This window comes from Vigna umbellata, chromosome 3 (assembly GCF_029865625.1).
Source record: "Vigna umbellata cultivar VRB3 chromosome 3, Vumbellata_1.0, whole genome shotgun sequence".
In the NCBI taxonomy this organism is placed as follows: Eukaryota; Viridiplantae; Streptophyta; class Magnoliopsida; order Fabales; family Fabaceae; genus Vigna; species Vigna umbellata.
Window position 1 is genome coordinate 22,985,925 of NC_142167.1, and position 21,114 is coordinate 23,007,038.

The 21,114-nt window shown below is 34.7% G+C and overlaps 4 protein-coding genes and 2 pseudogenes across 8 annotated transcripts in view; 3 read left to right on the forward strand and 3 right to left on the reverse strand.

Annotated features, from left to right (window-relative positions):
* LOC124840569 (UMP-CMP kinase-like) overlaps positions 1 to 20,207 on the reverse strand; it is an 85,221-nt gene extending 65,014 nt beyond the window's left edge. Inside the window, exons 1-9 of one of the 5 annotated variants that reach the window (XM_088109142.1) lie at positions 19,962 to 20,200; positions 19,807 to 19,878; positions 19,587 to 19,641; positions 18,660 to 18,774; positions 18,288 to 18,444; positions 17,895 to 17,975; positions 17,711 to 17,818; positions 17,234 to 17,299; positions 16,471 to 16,925 (exon numbers count right to left, since the gene is read on the reverse strand). In XM_088109142.1, coding sequence (XP_087965268.1) covers positions 16,911 to 16,925; positions 17,234 to 17,299; positions 17,711 to 17,818; positions 17,895 to 17,975; positions 18,288 to 18,444; positions 18,660 to 18,774; positions 19,587 to 19,641; positions 19,807 to 19,878; positions 19,962 to 20,009 — 717 coding nt within the window. In that variant the 5' untranslated portion in view covers positions 20,010 to 20,200 and the 3' untranslated portion in view covers positions 16,471 to 16,910. The other 4 variants (XM_047316634.2, XM_088109139.1, XM_088109141.1 and 1 more) reach the window with 4 other exon arrangements.
* Positions 184 to 1,008, forward strand: LOC148201978 (21 kDa protein pseudogene; annotated as a pseudogene).
* On the forward strand, positions 6,029 to 7,075 carry LOC148201979 (21 kDa protein pseudogene; annotated as a pseudogene).
* LOC124840556 (pectinesterase inhibitor 4-like) lies at positions 9,272 to 10,073 on the forward strand. Its single transcript, XM_047316622.2, has one exon. The coding sequence runs from the start codon at positions 9,290 to 9,292 to the stop codon at positions 9,872 to 9,874; it is 585 nt and encodes a 194-aa protein (XP_047172578.2). The 5' UTR covers positions 9,272 to 9,289; the 3' UTR covers positions 9,875 to 10,073.
* Positions 10,822 to 14,051, reverse strand: LOC148201980 (putative pectinesterase/pectinesterase inhibitor 59). Its single transcript, XM_088109943.1, has 2 exons — positions 12,032 to 14,051; positions 10,822 to 11,652 (listed from the first exon to the last, which is right to left on the reverse strand). Exons 1-2 carry the CDS (start codon positions 12,924 to 12,926, stop codon positions 10,958 to 10,960), a joined length of 1,590 nt encoding a protein of 529 aa, XP_087966069.1. The 5' UTR covers positions 12,927 to 14,051; the 3' UTR covers positions 10,822 to 10,957.
* On the reverse strand, positions 14,194 to 16,239 carry LOC124840568 (pentatricopeptide repeat-containing protein At4g25270, chloroplastic-like). The gene is made up of 2 exons (XM_088109944.1): positions 16,086 to 16,239; positions 14,194 to 15,954 (listed from the first exon to the last, which is right to left on the reverse strand). The coding sequence occupies exon 2, from the start codon at positions 15,943 to 15,945 to the stop codon at positions 14,365 to 14,367; it is 1,581 nt and encodes a 526-aa protein (XP_087966070.1). The 5' UTR covers positions 15,946 to 15,954; positions 16,086 to 16,239; the 3' UTR covers positions 14,194 to 14,364.
* Positions 20,208 to 21,114: the final 907 nt, after the last annotated feature.

Below are 21,114 nucleotides of genomic sequence, written 5' to 3' on the forward strand. Positions count from 1 at the left end.
TTAAATTGACCCCACTGCTCCAAATTATTGGAGCTAGCGTGAGTAAATAAATTTTTAGTTGGGTCCAATTTTTAAAAATCTTTCATTTTCTTCCTAAAAAAATCAGAATTTCTCAAAAATATCTTCCCGAGATATATAGAATATACATTTGAATTTTTGTATATATATAGGTTACTTCCATCCCATTTTTGCCACCCAACCAAAGATACGAAAACAATGGAAGCCATATCTTGCAAGCACCTTATCACGTCCCTTTTCATAATTCTTTCTTCTAGTCTCACCGCCGCACACGGTGGCAGAAGACTGAGTGAAAGACCATACCAAGAAGCGAGCACGGTGTTCATCAGAACATCTTGTAGTTCAACAACGTATCCAACACTCTGCTACAGCTCCCTGGTGAAGCATGCAGACTCGATCCAAACAAATCGCGTGGTGTTAGCCGGGACGGCCCTGAACGTGACTCTTGCGTCGGCGAAATCGACATCGGCAATGATGAGGACGCTGGGAAAGAGACAGGGGCTGAAGCCAAGAGAGGTGGCGGCGATGAAGGACTGCGTGGAGGAGCTGGGTGACTCGGTGGATGAACTCAGAAGGTCCATCGATGAGATGAGTCATCTTAGAGGGTCGAACTTTGAGATGACGATGAGCGACGTGCAAACGTGGGTGAGTGCTGCTCTGACGGACGAGAGCACCTGCACCGATGGCTTCCAAGAGACTGCCACCGGTGCTACAAATATTAAGAGCACTGTGAGAGGTCAAGTTGTGCATGTAGCACAATTGACCAGCAATGCATTGGCTTTGATAAATCAGCTAGCCAATTCTCATGGTTAACCTGATCAACTCTCAAATTTGTTGCATTTTATGTCCCCGATACTCTTCAACTGTTCGTGTCCCTCCTACGTATACTCAGGATCTTATGTTGTTTTTTATTTTTTATTTTTTATTTTCTTGTTCTATCACTAATTGTATCATAATTTCTTATAAAGTGAACTTGCTCGTGGTTTTTTATATCTTATATTTTTAGTAAAAAATTTAAAAACACTTCTAACTTTTATGCTCACTCGGTTGAATTTTAAAGTAAAAGTAGAGTTATTTTGAAAGATATATTGCTAAACGAGGTTGTTTTGTTGAGTAGGGACAGAAATTGTCAACATATATTTGATAATTTCTACCGGTGGAAAACTTTATACGTTTAATTTTAAAACTGAATTATATGTCGCATGAAAAATAGGTGTGGCGGGCCCTATATCGTTAAAAGGATAACCAACAATGAAAAATATCTTACAATTTAGAATCGATTGATAATTAAGGATTAGTGTGTCTTGTCGTTTATAAGAAACATAAAAATACTTAATCGTCGTTTATTTTAATTTATTACGGCTGACAAAGGGTAATATATTGGATGATAACGGGTGGAATTCTACGTGGATAATTTTTATTTAGAACAAAAGGTACTTGTTAAATATTCTTGTAAAAAGTATTTATAAGTATTTTAAAACTTATAAATATTCGTGAGTACTTGTATTTATTTTAAAAAAATATTTTGTAAATTTTTAAAATTAAATTATAAAAGGAATATAAAATATAAATTAAAAATTAATTTTAAATAAATTTAATCTAATAAAAATAAATTAATTTTTAATTGCAATTAAATTAAATTTAATAAAATATGAATTAAATTTTAATTTTAATTTTTTTTTGGAATACTCCTAGGTACAAATAATATAATATACACTAGATTCATTTATAAATAGATATTAAAACATTTGTGAATTTTATCAACTATCTATCATGAATTTTATCCACAAATTCATGTTAATACAAGTATTTTTGTCATCCTTAATAATATATAATAGTAAATAACTTATACGAGACATGAAACAGGACGATATTACATAATAATGTCTAAAGGTTGTTTCTTATTTATTTTAATTTTAAATTACTTTTATTTTAATCAATAATATACGTAGTGGTTTTAACTAGTATACTTTAAAGATTAAATATATTTTTAGTTTTTGAATTGACCATGTAATTATCTAACTTTTGATACATTTTCATTCTCAAATTTGAAAAGCTTTAAAAATTAATACATATAATATTACTACCATAACTACACTGAATATTTTTGCATGTAATCGACATTTCACGTTTAAATTGTTTATCCCCATGAAATATAATTTAACACATAAAAGATATTAATACAATTAGTTAAGAAGATTATATTAATTTATTTTAAAATTTAAAAACTAAAATGTATCTATATGATCGAATAAATTCCAATTTTGTGGACAAATATAATCATATTTAACTCTTATTTATTCTTAACTATTGTTTTATTAAATATTGTTTAAGTTTATTTATCTGTTTTAGTTAATACTGTATACATTTAAGTTTATTAATTGGTTTTTGTTAGTATGAATTGATTTTAATTAATACTGTATAAAAATTTATTTATTTATCTTAGTTAATATGCAATTTATTTAAAATTTTATACGTCAAATAAAAATAGAAGATTGAAGGGAAGAGGTTTGAATTATTGTATGGTACTTGATATAAAAATGTGCTAACAAAACAGAATATTGGCTAGCTACTGGGTTATTCAATCTTGTTCCATTTTTTACTGTGTAGAACTCTTACAACTACTTTATAGCCATAATATAACATAGTAAGGTGGTCGAAGATAACTAACATGATTATGGGAAACAAGAGTTATGCAGAACCTTGCATTCATTTGAGGCTAACGTTGTCCGTTGTGTCGGATTAATTTGAGCCAAGCGTTTGTTGTAGATTCATTTGAGCCTATGATACTCGTGTCAATCTATTCACATAGTACTAGATTCGTTTCAGCCTAGCGTTGGCCGCGTGTCAAATCACACTGTACTAGCTAATTTCAGCCATTAATTTTCCAAATAAGATCTTCAAAATCTCTCCCATGCCATCAATAATTATTGTGCCAATCAAGCTATTTTAATCTTAACTCAATAAAGTAAAATATATTTTTTTTAATAAGATTATTTTCATATTAAATTTACTGATTTAATATACATATTTATACTGACATAGTGATATTATTTTTAATTTTATAAATAAAATTACTATTTTATAAAGCGAATATCATAAACTCGTGAGTTTACAGGTCGATACAATCTAAATTGAATCAGGTCACATCCTGAATCTATTAGACCAAAAATGAACTGAAGCCACATATATTTATTTGACTTTTTTGCCCTTGTGAAAATTTCGTGGTGATATATCAAATCAAATATATTAACGATGATTAAAAAGCCTATTAATAACGGTTTATTATATGTTGTTGGAACACATGTTTTTTAATAAGGCCTTGATTTGTTGTCATATTATTTTGGCTATTATTCATTACATGTCTTATTCATTCACAGTCTTTATTAATATATTTTGGAGAGATATGACATTAGTACAGAAACGATTTTAGACGTCTGTTATTTTGGGTTTTTGTCGTCGAATTCCGATCCGATGTCTTTATGAATGACGTTAATAGGACGTCGGACTCCACATGTCCGACGTCTTTATAGACGTCGAACATGCATTAACCGACGTCTAGGGACACTATAGACGTTGGACATGACATTAACCAATGTCTACTGCAACTCGTGTCTTTGGGTAGCGTAGTAGCACCTTCTTTCTTTGCTAGTTTCGTTATAGAAAAGGTTGCGTCTTTGGGACCTCTTATGACATTTCAACCGAAAACCGAATCTGGGTCCTTGCCTAGTTTCATTCCAACCGGCAATGAAAACGAATACGGTGACATGAGAACTAGGCAAGGACCCATGTTTGGTTTTGGGTTGAAACGCTATAAGACATCCAAAAGACGCAAGTTTTTCTTACGAGGAAACTAGCAAAGGGAGAATGTGCTACTACGCTACCCAAAGACACGAGAAAAACTGCATCAAAACACAATGAAAACTCATTTTAATCGGTTCAAATGGAAGATAATTCATTAAAGACTAATTTAATCGGAGTAAAAGTAAGTTTAAACGGATCAAAAGAGACAAAAACGCACCTGAAAATGCAATGCCACAGAGAGAAAAGGCGAGAAGGAAGACGGTGAAGTGCGCATAACCGCGGGTTCGATTTCTGATTTAACAGCAAACAAGATGTCGGACACAGAGGGAACTGATGTCTATTCTCGCCTAGACGTTGGAGCCCTCACTAATATGACGTTCAAAACAACTTTTCATCTACCCTGTCAGGCTATTTAGACGTGGGATGGTGGGATCAGATGTCTATATGGCGGAAAAAAAGAACTTTTCATCTACCTGTCACACATATACACGTTTGTTAGGAGGGACACCAACGTTTATAATCGTATATAGACGTCGGGGTGGCGGGATCGGATGTCTATATGGCGAAAAAAAAGAACTTTTCATCTACCTGTCAGACACGTAGACGTCTGTTAGGAGGGACACCGACGTCTATAATATTATAGACGTCGGTGTCCCGCCTAACAGACGTCTATATATTATAGACGTCGGTGCCCCTCTTAACAAACATTTATGTGTCCAACTTATTTATGAACATGCCACCGGTCAATAATTTACGTTGATTATTTTGTGGTCTGACATCTACTGGGTGATGTTAAAGGCCAATTCTGTACTACTGTGAATGTAAAAAAAAACATATTGTTAATATAACTAAATACTTTAAGGTACACTACCGTAAATTTTGACGATGTTTAATTTAATTCATGTAATATTTACATATAGCGAAACTACCATAATCATAAGTTAATTAATCACGTGCATTTGTCTTTCTACTTTGTCTTTCTACTTCTTTTCATCTTCCATAACTTCCAAACATTTTATAAATTTCTACTAAAATATCGTAGGATTTTCTAAAAGGATTGAATTTATTTTTCTTTCCAATTTGATCTTCAAGTATGTTAAGTTTCTCCTATGTAATTATTCTTTAGTTAACTTTCTTTTGTTTAATTTTTCTTGTGGTTTCCATGGCCACATCATGAACATTCTCCACTAGAACTTCGACCATATAAGGGGAAAGAGACATTAATGTAACATGATGACCATTCAAAGACTTTGCCAAGGATTACCACCAGTTGGGAGGGGGGAGAAGTGTTGTCAGCCTTACAATAACTTAACTTTTGAAACTAATGTCTTTTTCTTATTGATTGTCAACTACGTAAATCTCCTTTGTGTTTACTCTAACTATTGGAGGTATGATAGACTCTTTGTAGCAATTGTACGGTTTAAAAGCCCTAATATCTCCAATCAAAAATAAAAACTAAAGTAGTAGGATTCACATGAATATGCTATAAATCATGTTAAATTAATGTTTATACCTACGAAGATGCTAACGTAATCCAAAAATGGTAGTAAGTATCATCAAAATTATTACGAGGAGTACAAAAAATATAGCAAACTTTACTGAAACAAGAAATCCTACAACATAACTAAAATATATTATGATTGAAGTTGTATAAATAAAAAATAATAATATAATGAAACATTTTTACATTACAAAGATAAAATAATTATAAAATAGTTAATTTTTATATGTTTTTTAAGAAAGAAAAGAATAAAAAATATGAAGAAATTCTTTCAAATAAATGTAAAAAAAGTATGTGTCAAAAGTATTATTTTTGATAAATAAACACGATAGAAATAATATATACTTACATTTGGGTCGAAAATTCTCTCTGAAAGTACAAGCCTACAATTTCTTCATCAATGTAATTACGTAAGAACTTCCATTCCTGTAAAAGAAATCTGAGGTTGAGTGAAACGTGACACATGAATTTCGGTTTAGGAAAGTGACCTGAGTCGTGTGGTAGTCATGGTTTTGAACTTTAAATTTTGTGGGGAAGCAGCAACCCCACTGGTTTTGAATTATTGGAGCATGAACAGAAATATCACATCCTTCTTGGATCATTGATCATAAAAACCGAACTTGTTAGTTTGGGCCAAGTTTACAAAATTATTCCTCTCGGAAAAGGGTTATAGTAAAATCACGCAAGGTAGAATTTTGAGTCCTATATAGACCTTACATTCCTTCCCATATTTCTTCACACAACCCAATAGGAAAACAATGGAAGCCATTTCTTCTAAGCATCTTCTGACAAATCTCTTGCTGATTTTTGCTTCTAGTTTCAGCACACTCTGTGCCAACACAGGCATCGAAAGACCACACCAAGAAGCCAACACAGTGTTCATCAGAACATCTTGCAGTTCCACAACTTATCCGAGACTCTGCTATAGCTCCTTAGTGAGTCATGCAGAGTTGATCCAAACAAATCGTGTGCTTTTAACGGGCGCCGCCCTTAACGTGACTCTTGCATCGGCGAAATCGACCGCAGCTGTGGTGTCGATGATGGCGAAGAGGCAGGGGCTGAAGCCCAGAGAGGTCGCAGCGATGAAAGACTGTGTGGAGGTGCTGAGTGACTCGGTGGATGAACTCAGAAGGTCTATCGATGGGATGATTCATCTCAGAACCTCCAATTTTGAGATGACGATGAGTGACCTACAGACATGGGTGAGTGCTGCTTTGACTGATGAGAACACTTGCACAGATGGATTTCAAGAGAGTCCCACCGCCGCCACCATTGGTGGTACAAACACTAAGACCCGTGTGAGAGGACTGGTTGTGCAGGTAGCCCAATTGACCAGCAATGCCTTGGCTTTGATTAATCAGCTAGCTAATCAAGGTTAATTAACTCCACAGCTAGCCAAAATTGCTGTGCGTGTGCGTGTGCGTGTTATATTACAGAACATCCATTTATACTTAATGTCTCAAATACAGACATCATCTGATTCCATGTTTCTTAGATTTTCCTCCTTATAAGGTTAAGGTAATAGTGCTGTGTTCGATTTCATTTTAAGTGAAATATTGCAATATGTACATAACAGTTAGTTGAGAGATTTATGTGACGGCTACAAAGTGTAAGTGGCTGGAGTAATTCTGGTGGTGCTGTGAAATAGGTCCTTCTATTGTATACTTCTTCTTATTGTTTTTTGTCTTGGTGAACTATTTGTATAATCATTATAGAGTGAAGTTCGTATTAGAATATGAAGATTTTCAATTAGCTGTCTTTCCAAAGGAGTGCAGGTAGGTATGATCAATTGGAAATATTAATTATGACCAAAAAATAAATACAAACATATGGATGAAATGAATATATTATACTAAAATTAATGTATGTGTAGATACTCTACCATATATAAAAGAATATATTACATTGGGTAACGGTACACCTACATTCATTTAATATGATTTTTATAATAAAAAAATAAAAAATAATGTGTTAAATAAATATAAAAATGTGTTAAAATATATTTTTTCTATTACATTGCTTTAGAGCTATGATACGTGTTCATTAAAATTTGCAAAAATTAATAGAGATTGCGACCATACAACTTCGAATCCATAAAACCTCTATATTTCATTATTGCCAGGTAATTTAGGAAACCGATGCATTTGACGGAAAATTGATATTACAAATGCCACGATACGAATTTTTCGGTATTTGTCGTTATCATGCACGGTTTATTTATAACGGTTCGACGACTTATGGTCATGAATTAATATCGTGAAAGAACAAGAAACTCGAAACATTAAAATGAGATGAATTGATTGCGGTTAGCATTTGGTTTTGGGTTTCAGGACTGTGTTTGGCTTTATCTACGTTTCTTTTTATGTTGTTTTGTTTCTCAAAGGAAAATCAAGATTTAGTTATTTTTATCTATTGAATTTAGTTTTTATATTATTAAAGTTCAATTTAATTTTTTAATTTTCAAAAACTCATCAACATATGATTTTTCTACGTTAACAAACACTTTCATATATTTATTATTTTTTAAAATATATAATTTAAAATTTAAATTTTAGAATATATAGTGTCACTTTTATACTGTTATTATTATTATTCGGCCTAATAAATATATTAAAAAGTATTATCTTTTGTTATGTTTTTTTATTATAGAACAATTCAAATATATATTTATTAGAACAGTATATTTATACATTATAATCAATCTAAATAGTTTAATATTATAATTATTATTTAAGATGACATATGATTATATATTATTAATTACAATAAGATAATTATTCTTTTAATAGAAACATCGAACAATAAATATAACCAATATTTTTTAATAACTCTTCATATATATTATATTTATAAAAAATTTAAAATCTCTTCCTAACTTAAAAAAAATTAAGTGGATAATTAAAATAAAATCAATTATTAATGTTTAAAAATTAAAAATCCACCAATAATTTTGACCCGACAACATATAAGGAAAAAACAGTCACTTAATTTGGAAGGGGTTAGAGTGAATTAAGAGATAATGATTGATTATTGTACGGTATTTTAAAATTTAACGTTTATCTTGAATAATTTCATTGAAAGGGTAACTTTAGAGAACCCGAATTACGAGTCCTGTAGGAACCACGTTCGTACGACCACTTTTCTTGCATCTCAATTTTGGAGGCTAATTTTTAAATTGTGTAGAAAGGTTGACTTTCTAAATTTATATCACGGAAGTCAACATTTTCATCATATCTAAAATACTTAAACATACCATGATAAGAATTTATGAGCATTAAATTAGATAGATTTTAATATTTTTATAAAACACATAATTTAATGTTAATAAATACTGAAACATAAAACTAAATATAATAAATAAAAAAACTTATTAATATATCTTTTTTATTTTTTCTCTGTGTGTCTCTAGATTTAGTTTTTGTTTTACTTTTTTATATGTTTTCTTTTTTGTTGCTGAAAAATAAATTAGGTATTTCTTTGGTCAAAATGTGGGTAAGAAAATAAGGAGCAGAAAGAAAACATTAACTTGTTAATGTGTGAAAAGTGAATGATAGAATAATGTGTTTCTTGGTTACAAACAAAGTCTCACATCGGATAAAATACGAAATAGATATTTAAAATGGTACTAAAAGTAAATTCGTGAGAGCAAAGTCCAAAATGGACAATATCTTACCGATGTCAAGATATATGGATATGTATATATTAAATCTACACAAAGAGTGGTGACCCCTTTGTTTGCTTAATCTTTGATACTAAGTGTGCAATTAAGTAGCATGTGGTTGTGGCATGTGCCATCCCATCTTGTACGCTTTAATTTTCTTATGAACAGAGTGGATTTATCAAATACATCATATTTTTTTAATTATTTCCCTTTTCCTTTAAGCTTTCACATTAATAAGATCACATATTTTTCCTTATAAAAGCCCTATTCGACACTTGTACCAATGCAATACAAAGACAGAAAAAATGGCATTCTTTAGAACACTCCTATCAGTTGTTTTCCTCTCAACCTTTCTCCGATCAGCAGCATCAACAAACACCAACGATTCCCTCAAACCCTACAAAAAGTTCATAAAAGATCAGTGCAATTCAACCACTAACGCAGCACTTTGCTACAACTCTCTCTCCCCGTACGCATCGAAGATCAAAAGAAACCGCCTAACGCTCACGAAACTCTCCATTCATGTGGCTCTAAAAGCAGCCAAGAGTGCCAATAGCACGTTGACGAGGTTGTCGAAGGTGAAGCTATCACATGGAGAAAGCTCCGTCATTGCCGACTGCAGAGAGACCATTGCGGACACGTTGGATCTGCTTCAGAAATCTACACAAGCGTTGGCACATTTGAACGGTGCCTCTACTGCTGATGAGAGGTTTCAATGGGACAGCATCAAGACCTGGCTCAGTGCTTCCATAACAGATGGATCTACTTGCATCGATGAGTTTGATGAAATAAAAGTGCGTTCTTCGCTGCGGAACATGATCAAAACCACCGTTTCTAACGTTTCTTCCTTGATTAGCATTGCTTTGGCACTCGTCAACAGGCTTTTCTAGTAAATAATCAATCTTCAATCAAGTAAACCATATATATTCCTGTTCTGATAAACTTAGGGTTTATTTGCAGTTTAGTTTGAGTTTTGTTTTATCTGTTTTCTGTTGTCGGTTTTGTTTTTCCAGTTGTTGTTGTGTGTTGTGTGTGGTTTTCTTTATAAAGACAAGGGAAGAGGTTCCATTATGAATTATATGATATCAATTATCTTCTCCGAAATCTAATGTAACAAGTCAAAATCATAGAATTCTTAATTATGTAAAGTACGTGATTAACTTTGAAAACACTTACAATATAGACTTATGTGCACATGTTCAAATTAAACTTTGGATCTTATAATTTACATTTATTTGGTGAACCACAGTTTCCAAAGTTAGCATATTCGGAATCTTCTTATGTTTATTTTGTGGATTCTTAACTTGAAAAGAGCAAAATCAAAATGAAAGGTAATATAAAAATGCATCTAAACGTGGTTTCGGCGTTGACCTTGAACAAAGGCCGCTCAGCTCAAACTTCAGAAATTGTGTCCTTTTTTGAAGATCTTTTGGTTGGCATGTTTTTATAAAGAAGAAACTGAGAAATTGAGAAATGATATAATATATAAGGATAAAATGATCTAAGTGTAAAGTTTTGTATTTTTTCAAGAAAAAAAAAGTAAAAATAATATTAAATGAATATAAAAAGTTTAAGTACGTCAAAAAATCATTTTTCCAAACTAATCAACTCATTGCATTGTAACCAACTATTTTGAACAATATATTATATTCATTTGACACGTAATATATAAAGATAAATAATTATAAAAAAATAATTCTTTTAGTTTAAAAAAAAAATAAAAAAACAAAAACAGTATCAAATAAATATAAAATATTTATGTATCATCTTAGGATTTTGTAACTTTTTGGAGAGAGTAATCGTATTTATGTTATTTATGCACGTCTCGAGTCCCACATTAACGAACAAAGTATTATTTATTTATAATTTTTATTTTTATTTTTGTCTTGGAATGTACAAAAGAATATTGCGTTGTTTGTAGACACAAACTACAAAATAACTTAATTCCAATGAATGGAGTATGATGAAGAAGATCAAAGGCCAGAAGTGAATGGCACACCAGTGGCAGGCAACCAAGTGCGGCCAGCAAGAAGGTTAGCAACTGTGAACCGTGATGCCTCGGTTGGGCTAGTTATGCTATGAAAACCGGGCCATCGAACCCTGTTTCTGGTGGATGAAGCGGGCCCAAAGTTCTTGTACTCTCCATAATACAGAGTATTCAAAGCAAAATCAGAGTCATCCCACGGAGACCAACCCATTGGGTTCACCATGCTATCCAAGAATGATTTCATTACCACAACTCTCGAGTAACGTTGCCATGGGCGGCCCAAGAAGGTCTTGAACTTGCCAATAACGGGCCTGAGATCTGGGGCAGCCCTGATCTGAGAGTTATGGATTGAAAACCCAGTGTTTTGAAATGGGTCGTCTCGACCTTGGGCCGTGATCATGTTTGCCTGTCCATTTAAGGGCCTTCTTACAAGAATGACACAGTTTTGGAAAACAACAGCGGCATTTCCAAATATGAAGTCAACTGTGCCGTATATGTAGCATCCTCTGTAAAATTGTCGCTGTGCGTGGACCATGAGAGTGTCTTGATAGCCTTCTATGGAGCACCGATAGAACACAGAGAGATCGGAGGCTGATCGGAGTGCCACTGCTTGACCCTTTAGAGGACCCGCCGTGTTTCTGAAGGTAATGTCTCTTGCAATGAAGTGAAGACCATCAACTCCTGAAATTTTATAACAATTCACTTTCTTTAATTTCAAAAAGTTTTACTATTAAAATACTTGTAACATAAATAAAAGCTCAATCAATGCTTAAATCGCAAGCATTTCTCCATGCCGAAAGCTACACGCATCACTCACTCTATGTACAATATATATGTTTATTTCAAGCTATCATTTTATCTTCGTATACAAGTTCAAGTATTGTTCATCAGATGAAACAAACCACACAGAATTCACACTACAAAAAATAAGATCTGCATATAGATTTGAATAAGAATCCTTGAATATTTGAAAAGGGAAAGCCTGAAATTCAGTTGAATTCAAGAGATAATGAAATAGATCACAGGAAAAGAAAAAAGCTGAATATTTGAGAACAGTGACCTGCTGTTGCGGAGCTATAGGTGGTATAGCCGGCATTGACGCTTCTGCCACTTGTTATAATGGTATTTCTCATGCCATCACCGAACAACATAATGTTGTCATTGGTCTTGTCAATCTCAATGTTCTCTCTGTAAACTCCTCTCTTCACGTGAATGATGAATCTGCTCTTTATCCTTCTCCTTGCAGCGGCATTGATAGCAGCTTGGACACTCTTGAAATGCCCCGAACCATCTTTGGCCACCACCAGATGTGCCCTTATTGAAGAAGACTGCAACAGCTTCCTCTCGTGCATGGAAAACCAACTTGGAAAATCAGCCTCTGCATCTTCCGTATAATGAACCGCTTCGTACTTCAGGAAAGCCCAGTTCACGAATAAGCCATTGCTTATAATCTCGGTTACATTGCATCTCTCCGTGGGAACCATGAAATCTTCGACTCCGAGTTCTAGCGCCCCGTTCTGACATGTTTCGATGTTTGTGCGAGCCGTGCTGAGCCACGTCTGCGCATCAAAGGGTGAACAGCTTCTCTTCTCCCGAAGGCCGTCGAGGGTACGGTTAAGATGGAACACGGTGTTGTCGTAGAGCTTTAAACAATCACGGAATACTGATTTCTGCTTCTTGGCGATCCCGTTGTGCCCCAAGTCACGTGCTTTCCTTCTCATGATCACTGCTCTTTCCAACGCCAAGTGAACGAGAATTGCCCGGAATTCGGATCTGTGTTTGAGTTTGTGATGGTAATGGGTTTGTTGCATGTAGTATTTGCATGGCTCGGGGTACGGGGTTTGGCTGCACCACCAATCTATGTTGCTGTTGGAATGTCTCCTCGTTGATGTGGCTATTGAGAAAACTGAGGAAACTAATAACAGTGACAACAATGTCTTTCGCATCATTGTCATTCTGGTGGTGCTGTTTTTCTCTTTTCTTGTTTCGGGTGCCCGGCAATTATATATCCCTGTCTTCCATGCACCCTCGTAGTAGCTTAGAGTGGGAGTTTCTTAATCATGTGCGCAGTGCCGACCTTTTTCTTTTTATTTTTTTATGTTTGATGTTACAGTAGACGCGACGCGATCTTGATTTTCTTGATGGATACGGAATCACGTGCATTTAGAGAGTGTTACGGAGTGAGCACGTGGCATGTGTCGTCCCATGTTTCACGGTTTAAGGAATTGCTTATGGGCTTAGTGGAATTACTACTCATTGGATGATTTGCAATGGAAAAACACCAATTATAAGTGTCATTGCGCACTATTCTAGGAAGTTGAATGCCTTGCCACAGTCTCTTCGGCCTCACGCATAAGAAAATGAGAATAAATCATGTAAGACTCACCGAAATATGTGTTTATTTGGCTCTAAAGGGAGCCAAAAGTGCATACACAGCGTTGACAAATTTGTTTTTGCAAAGTCCCCACAATACTCCAACAGTATTGTGCTGTGCTGTTTGTATGCTTTCTTAAGTCTTACTGTTAAAAAAGGGACAACAGGTACTTGGCTTCAAATCAAAGCATAAGAGAAGAAAGAGATTATTTGTGAACGATGGCGTTATAGTTGTACAGAGAAAAAATAAATAAGTTGCTTAAATGCTGGCAGGATTACTTATTTTGCGTACGGAAGAGTTGAGGGTAGCATGGAATATTTCAAACTGAGGCCACAGGTACCAATTCAGACTTCATTTTTTACTTTGACAATATCAATTGACTGCAGAACGACTTGCCCATAAATTGAGGGTCTCCATTTTCACCCCAAGAAGGCTTGTGCAGAGTCTGATTAAATATCAATTTTAGTAGTATGCACGTATCTTAATGCCATAGTCAATAAATATCATTGTTTTACTTCTCCTTGTGTGCAAGTTGCTGCAAGGATCAATTTATTGGATGGAGTGTTGGTTGATGAACAGACTTTTGTACAATCGTTTAAGCATGTCGTACTCAATTCCTTGCTTCAAAACATAAAATGTCAAACAATTTCCTATTTGTGGTGTTAGAAATAATTAAGTCCAGACAATACAATCCAGAAAGGCATGACAAAATCAACTTCTACGAATGGAAGAACTCATTTTTTTAATCTCTTGTTTTAGCCGCCAAGGTACTCAACCCAGTAATTACGTGTGGTGTGAAGTTGCACAGGTGAAAAGTAATGTGTTTTCTGGTATATGACGCTGGGGAGGAAGACAAAGCCAGGTTGAAATTTGATCAAGCACATTATGTGCTGGTGCTGTATACATCAAAGAATGTCTACTGTAATCGTATTTTGTGGGACAAAATGGAAACTGAATGAATCAAGCATCAAACGTTTCCGGTGACTAAAGAAAAACATAAGATTAGGATGTACAGCTGCCTAATAATCCAATCCTCTGTCAACCATCATCATTCTAACTCTCTCCATGTCCTCTAATCTGCCTGCATTTTCATAAATCCCCATAAGAAGTACAAAGTTATGCTCGTTGTCTGGCTCCAAATCAAAGAGCCTGTTTGCAGCAATCTCCCCTATAGTTGCGTCTCCATGCAAAAAGCAGGCATACAACAAAGCTCCCCAAAGAGTTGGACCTGCAGCCTCAAAGCCCATTCCATCCACTATGATGCTATAAGCCTTTTTAATTAGCCCTGCTCTTCCATAAAGGTTAACCATACAACCATAATGTTCCATAATTGGTTTTATTTTATATTTTTTGCACATTAGAGAAAACACTCTCTCTCCCTCCTTCACCAAGACTAAGTGGGCACAGGCTGATAATATCGACACAAACGTTATTTTATCAGGCTCAACACCAGCTTTCTCCATTTGCTGCAAAAAGGCAAGGGCTTCTCGGCGTTTGCAATGTGCAGATATTATAGAATTCCACGAAACAATATCCCTCTCTGGCATTAGATTGAATATCCAACATGCGATTTGTAACCTACCATGACTGGAGTACATCACCATCAAGGAATTAGCTATGGACAGGTTCCATTCAAGTCCTCGCCGAATCGCCCATCCATGAATTTGGACGCCTAGACATAGCGAAGACACACCTGTAAGAATGGTGGATATGCTAACAGAATCAGGTTCACACCCTTCCAAAACCATTTGGCGAAAAATGTTCACTGCCCCAATCTCAAGGCCATGATGAACATAAGCAGTGAGCATAGAATTCCACGAAATGGGGTCTCTATGAGGCATCTTGTCAAAGATCTTTCGCGCCTTTACAATGTCACCGCACTTCGAATACATGTCAACAAGTGCATTAAGCACAAACCCATCAGTGGCAAATCCAGCACGAACCAAATGGCGATGCACTTCTTCCCCCAGTCGAACAGATCCAATTCCAGCGCAAACTTTGAGAACTCTCGGGAAGGTGAAAAAGTCAGGTTCAACACCCTCTTCTACCATTTGGAAGTAGAGTGCAATGGCGTCGTCGTAGAGGCCCATTTGGGCATACCCTGAGATGAGCGAATTCCAGGGAAATGCAAATGTGTCCCTATTAGACATTTGATCAAACAGCTCATGGGCATCGTCCACATACCCACACGCCGCATACAACCTAAGAAGCTTGGAAGAGATGCCAAAATTTCTACGCAACAGGGATGTTGGGATAAGGCGGTGGAGTCGGATACCGGGACGAATGGCTTGCAAGCGATAGCAGATTTCTAATAAAGAGGCATATATTTCAGGGTCGATTCTGATGCCCTTCTCAAGAGAGTCTTCAAGGTTTGTAATAACTTGTTCAAGTGCTTCCAACTGGGTTTGGGGAGGAGGACGGCGATGGATAAGGAGTGGGGTTGATTTGGGTTTTGGGTAACGAAGAACGTTTCTTCTTTCTTGGCCTTCCAAGCGTCTCTCTTTCCAAGTTTTCTTTTCGTTGCTATTTTTGTTTTTATTTTTCTTCTGGGAGCACAAGCTCATGGCATTTGGAGGGAACCTTACCAGTATACTTATCATTCTAATTTCCTGGATCACAAATTGTGCATACAGACGTCATAATTACAATATATCTAACGAAGATATACACTGAGCTACTTTTTTCTGGTCCAATTTTGACTCACCTACATGTAAGAAAAAAGTGGGTTCATAATACTTACAAATTAGAAGATAAAGAGTAATGGCATGCACTGTCAGACGAGAATTATATATATCTTGGTGCAATTTGACAAGGTTTCTTGACCTGAGAAGCGCGACTTATAACAGTAACAACGAATTTCGTCTCATTATCATGTAGGATCGTTACTTAAATTATTGGAGGAGATTATGTTATGTCCAAAAGTATTAATTTTATCACTCAAACTCGGTATTTATAAGAGCACACTTGCTAGTATCACAGGCTATGTATATATATTAATCCCTGAGTAATTATCCCATATGCTAAACAGTCTAAACAATAATAAAGTTATATAATAGCCTTTAAAATATTAAGCATTCGTCAATTTAGTGTTTATTCATACATTTTACTGACATTTATAAGGATCATTTTGATGATATTTTTTAATACTCGATTATTATTAATATATTCAAACTTGTGCGAGATATACAATTCAATTTATTGTTACAAACATACGGTACTAAATCGCATAATCTGCGCTTTCTAAACAATTCCTATGTTGTTAGAAACAGTTTAGCACCAGGCGTATGCCTTTTTCTCGAGGGCATAACGCATAAGCTGTATATTGCCGGTTAGGCATTATAAGGAGGAAATAAAAAAAGGCAACAAGAACCATCTCCTGTGAATGGTGGACGTGTACATGTCAATTTGAAATACTTCAGGGGATGAGTTTAGAGCTACCAAATCCCACACGACAAGCCGCAAGACATTAGGACAGATCTTGTAGTCAACTGCTAACAATGTTGGGTTCTCACTAAATCCAAAATTTAGTCAACTTGACAGTGTTCTCAGCCAAATCAAACAGCTTTCATTTAGCCTCGAGCTGCATAGAGTCGTACAAGTCATTTGAGTTATTAAAAACAAAACACATTATTTCAATCCAGATAGAGAGAAGCCAAGGTGGACATGAGATTTAAAATTACATCTACACAACAAATATGGTGTTTTAGATTTCTCCTAGTTAAAAAGTTCAAACTGAATACCCATGGCTGTTTTTCTCCTAGTAAATGAATTTCAAATCCATTTACCAAAGAAATGTTAGTAAGCATGACCAAAAGAAGCAATTGTGTACGAGCATAATGCTTCCCAAGCATTTAACTAACGTTACAGAAATAGTGAGTAAACATATACCTCACAAGCCTCAAAAACTGGCCGAACTTGCTTAAATATTTCATCCGCTGTTCCCACTGCATTGATCTGCAGAGAGTAGTTTCTCATATAATTACGGTATAATTCATGCATGGTACAATGTAAAATTGAAACTAAAAACAGTGCGTTAAGCAAGACAGGCATATAATACTTTGGCCAGAGGCTGATTTTTTTTTTAAATAATTTCCATTACGCGTAAATGCTATCCTTATATAAATGATACAATGAAACAAGTGAATCCCAAGGCCAATCATCATTCAAGAAAAACCACGAAAGACTATACTGTGAAATTTCCCACTGAGAAGAACTAGTATCACACTTCGAAGGTAAGTAAATACAAGACCTCTAAAAATGGTAAACAGAAACCATTCAACTTTTGTGTAAGTTGTCAAGGTGCAAGTCTCTAAATAAGGCTAGTTCTCCTAGATCCAATTAAGCATTGAAACTAAATATAGTTACCCTGTAAAGTTTCCCCTTCTTCGCATAATAATCAATAACGGGAAGATTCAAAGCTTCAAACACTTTAAGACGATTCCTCATTGTATCTATATTGTCATCAACTCGACCCTGCAATAAAAATATGTAAGACAGCAGAGTACGTAATAAGCTGCTGAAGTTAAATCCCCACAGATTTAACGGGAACCTCATTACGGCTAAGCACACGTTTCACCATCTCTTCTTCAGGGCAATCAAAGAAAAGTACAAACCGTGGTTCTGCTCCAATCTGCATAATGAAGAGTGTGTTTATTTAGTCAAAAGAATTGACACGGGATTACTATTTTGTTCTAATACCCTCGAATACAGTTTACTACCATGACAATTTGCTTTGTTCATCCATAGATGTTGCAGTTGAAAACATGTTCCATGCACACAATATGAGGCAAATTTATAGTAAATTAAATGCATGGATATACGAGATTTGGTGTACAAATAGCTCAATATTATATCAATTTATCATTAGAAAGAAGACGTGGAAAGAGGGGGGACTAAACTTCCTTCAGCTCAAATTGAAGAGAAGGTTAAAAGTCATACTTACAATTTGTTCAAAAGCTATACGGTTCTCCTCGCTTCTAGGGAAACCATCAATAAGAAACTTCCGGTTGTCACTAGATTTCATCTCTCTTAAAATCAATTTGACAGTAACTTCTGATGGAACAATTTTTCCTTCCTTAATTGTATTCAGAATCATTGAGCTGTTTTGGTGTTTTTAATGTAAAAATCCCAAAGACGCACCAACAAAACAAAAACAAAAACAAAATTAGGATAAAACATCACGCATATTCCCTATCAGAAATAAATTTCCTTCATTCATTGTATTCAGAATCATAGCTATTTTGGAGTTCTTAATGTTAAAATCCCCAAGATGCACCAACAAAACAAAAACAAAATTAGGATAAGGCAGCATCACCCATATTTACTATCAGAACTCATCTCCCTTCTCAAAAGGTCTCCAGCACTCAGATGCTTATATCCAAAGGTTTCAACAATTTTTGCACATTGCGTACCTTTTCCACTACCAGGACCTCCTGAGGCAAACCCCAAAAAGTAAAAAGGCATGGCATCATTAATAACTTGATGCATTTCATTAAATACATTATATCAGTTTACGAAAGCAATAGAGCCCAAACAGTTTTACTCAGGTTCATAACATGGGAAAAACAAATAAAAAAACATAATAGTTTAGATTCTCAACTTGGAAATAACAGTATGCAATTTCCGGCAAAACTATATATATATTCTATCGAAGTATATGTGGTGTTTTAAGGTTCAGATTCACATATTCTATAATTGACGGAGCCGTTTAGGTAAATACAGTTTTGTTTCAAGCTTCAAGATGGGCCAATGTCTAGATAGATCATTGAAACAATCGATCAGGCAATTAGTTAAAACAATTTCAATTTTTTTAAGAAATTTGCCTGCAATTCTTCCACTTACTTTGGACCATTAATAAGCTTTTCAGAATAATAGAGACAAACTGGACGTCAAAACATCCCAAATACCTCAGTTCCAATACTAACATGCATAAACTAAACTTCAGTTACACGATCAACATGCATGAACTAAACTTCTATATCTGAGTGTTGAGATTCCACAAAACCGTACAACATGAGACTTATCAACCTCACCGGAGTACCTTCCACTGTTAAATATGAATACAAGCCATCCATATAACCACGGAAACACGAGATATGCAGAGAAGCGCGGAATTAAAACGTTGAGGCATTCACAAAATCAGTATTTAGTTATCACCTCGATTATCGCAGATGTGATGGCATAAGACTTACATAATGATCTGAAATCAATTAAGTGAACAATTTAACAAATGTATGATTACCTAAAACAAAAGTTATAACTGTAGCTACTTGTTTGGGAGAAATCCCACCCGTTTCCTGCACAGTGATGTTATATATAGAAAGAGAGAGAGAAGAAAAAGGAGTCAGAGGAAATTGCTGATGGCAGAACTGTTGGCTGTAATGTATATGTGTGTAAGAAAATCAATGAACCCTAAAAGTAGAAGAGTTTGAGAGGGAGAGGAAGAGTTGTGGATTAAATACCTGGAAGGGCGAGTGGAAGGGAAATCCAGTGGTGAATCTTTGAGAAAGCGAAGCGTCGTGTTTAGGAAGTTGCTGGAGTGGAGAGTGACATCCAAATCAAATCAAAATCCAAACAAAATAATTGAGTGTGAGAATATGAATATGTGATTGATTACCAGCAGCAGAGGAAGAAAACGGGATGATTTGGTTGCGAGTTTCCACATTTGTGTTTCTGATTTTGAATTCCAGTATTATTGAGGTGAGTGAGATGAGGGTTTCTTAAACGATGCTTTGAGTTTGAAGGTTACGTTACGGTTGTGTTAAGGTGCGTGCTCGATGAAGGACAGAGGAGACACAACACACATGGGAATGGACACAACACCGCTTTCCCTCGCCTCCCCTCTCGTTTTCCTTCTTTTTAATTAACTCCTAATATTATTATTTCTTATTTTTTAATAATAATCTACAACAATATATAATATCAAAATTTCCACATTTCATATAACATTACTTCAAACTTTAGCTTAAGTGTCCCAAAAATTACTCTCACATTGTAATACAACTTTGCTCAATGATCTGTTATGTGAGTACGACAACTCTAGATTTAGGACAGCAGGTGGAGCCAAAGAACAGAACCTTGTTCTGTTTGATTATTTTTGTACCAGGAAAAAGGCCGAAGCTATATGTAGACATTAATATTAGGCAATTCCTTCCTGCACCCTGTTATTTTCTTCCTACACCTTGTCATTTCTCGAATTTATTTTTCTGAACAAAATAAACAATTCCGGAAGATCTTAAGTCGCATTAGCAAATGCGCACAATTTGGTGGTGTGTACGTGAAGAATGATCTTCTATGACTAATTTCCCCAATACAAACACGTCTCCAAATGTTTTTATTTATAAGGATAACATACTTTGCCAATATTTTTTTGACAACATTTTAACAACATTTACGTGTCATTTTGTAATTGGTCTAAAATTACTTCACAATCAATAATAATAATCATAAACACCAACATGGACCAATCACAGAATGACACGTAAACGGTGTTAAAATGTTGTTAAACACCAACATGGACCAATAACAGAATGACAGGTAAACGGTGTTAAAATGTTGTTAAAGTATCATTATCCTATTTCTAATAGCCAACTCAACTTATTTCTACTAATATTTTTTTCTTTTATGATTCATTATTTTGGAAAGTGTTAGAAATTTTAAATTGAATAAAGAGTAAGTGATTTCACAGTATATAACTAGTTGCAAATTTCAACTTATAAATTAATTTTATTGAATTAAACTTAAAATTTATTTTTTAATATAATATTAGA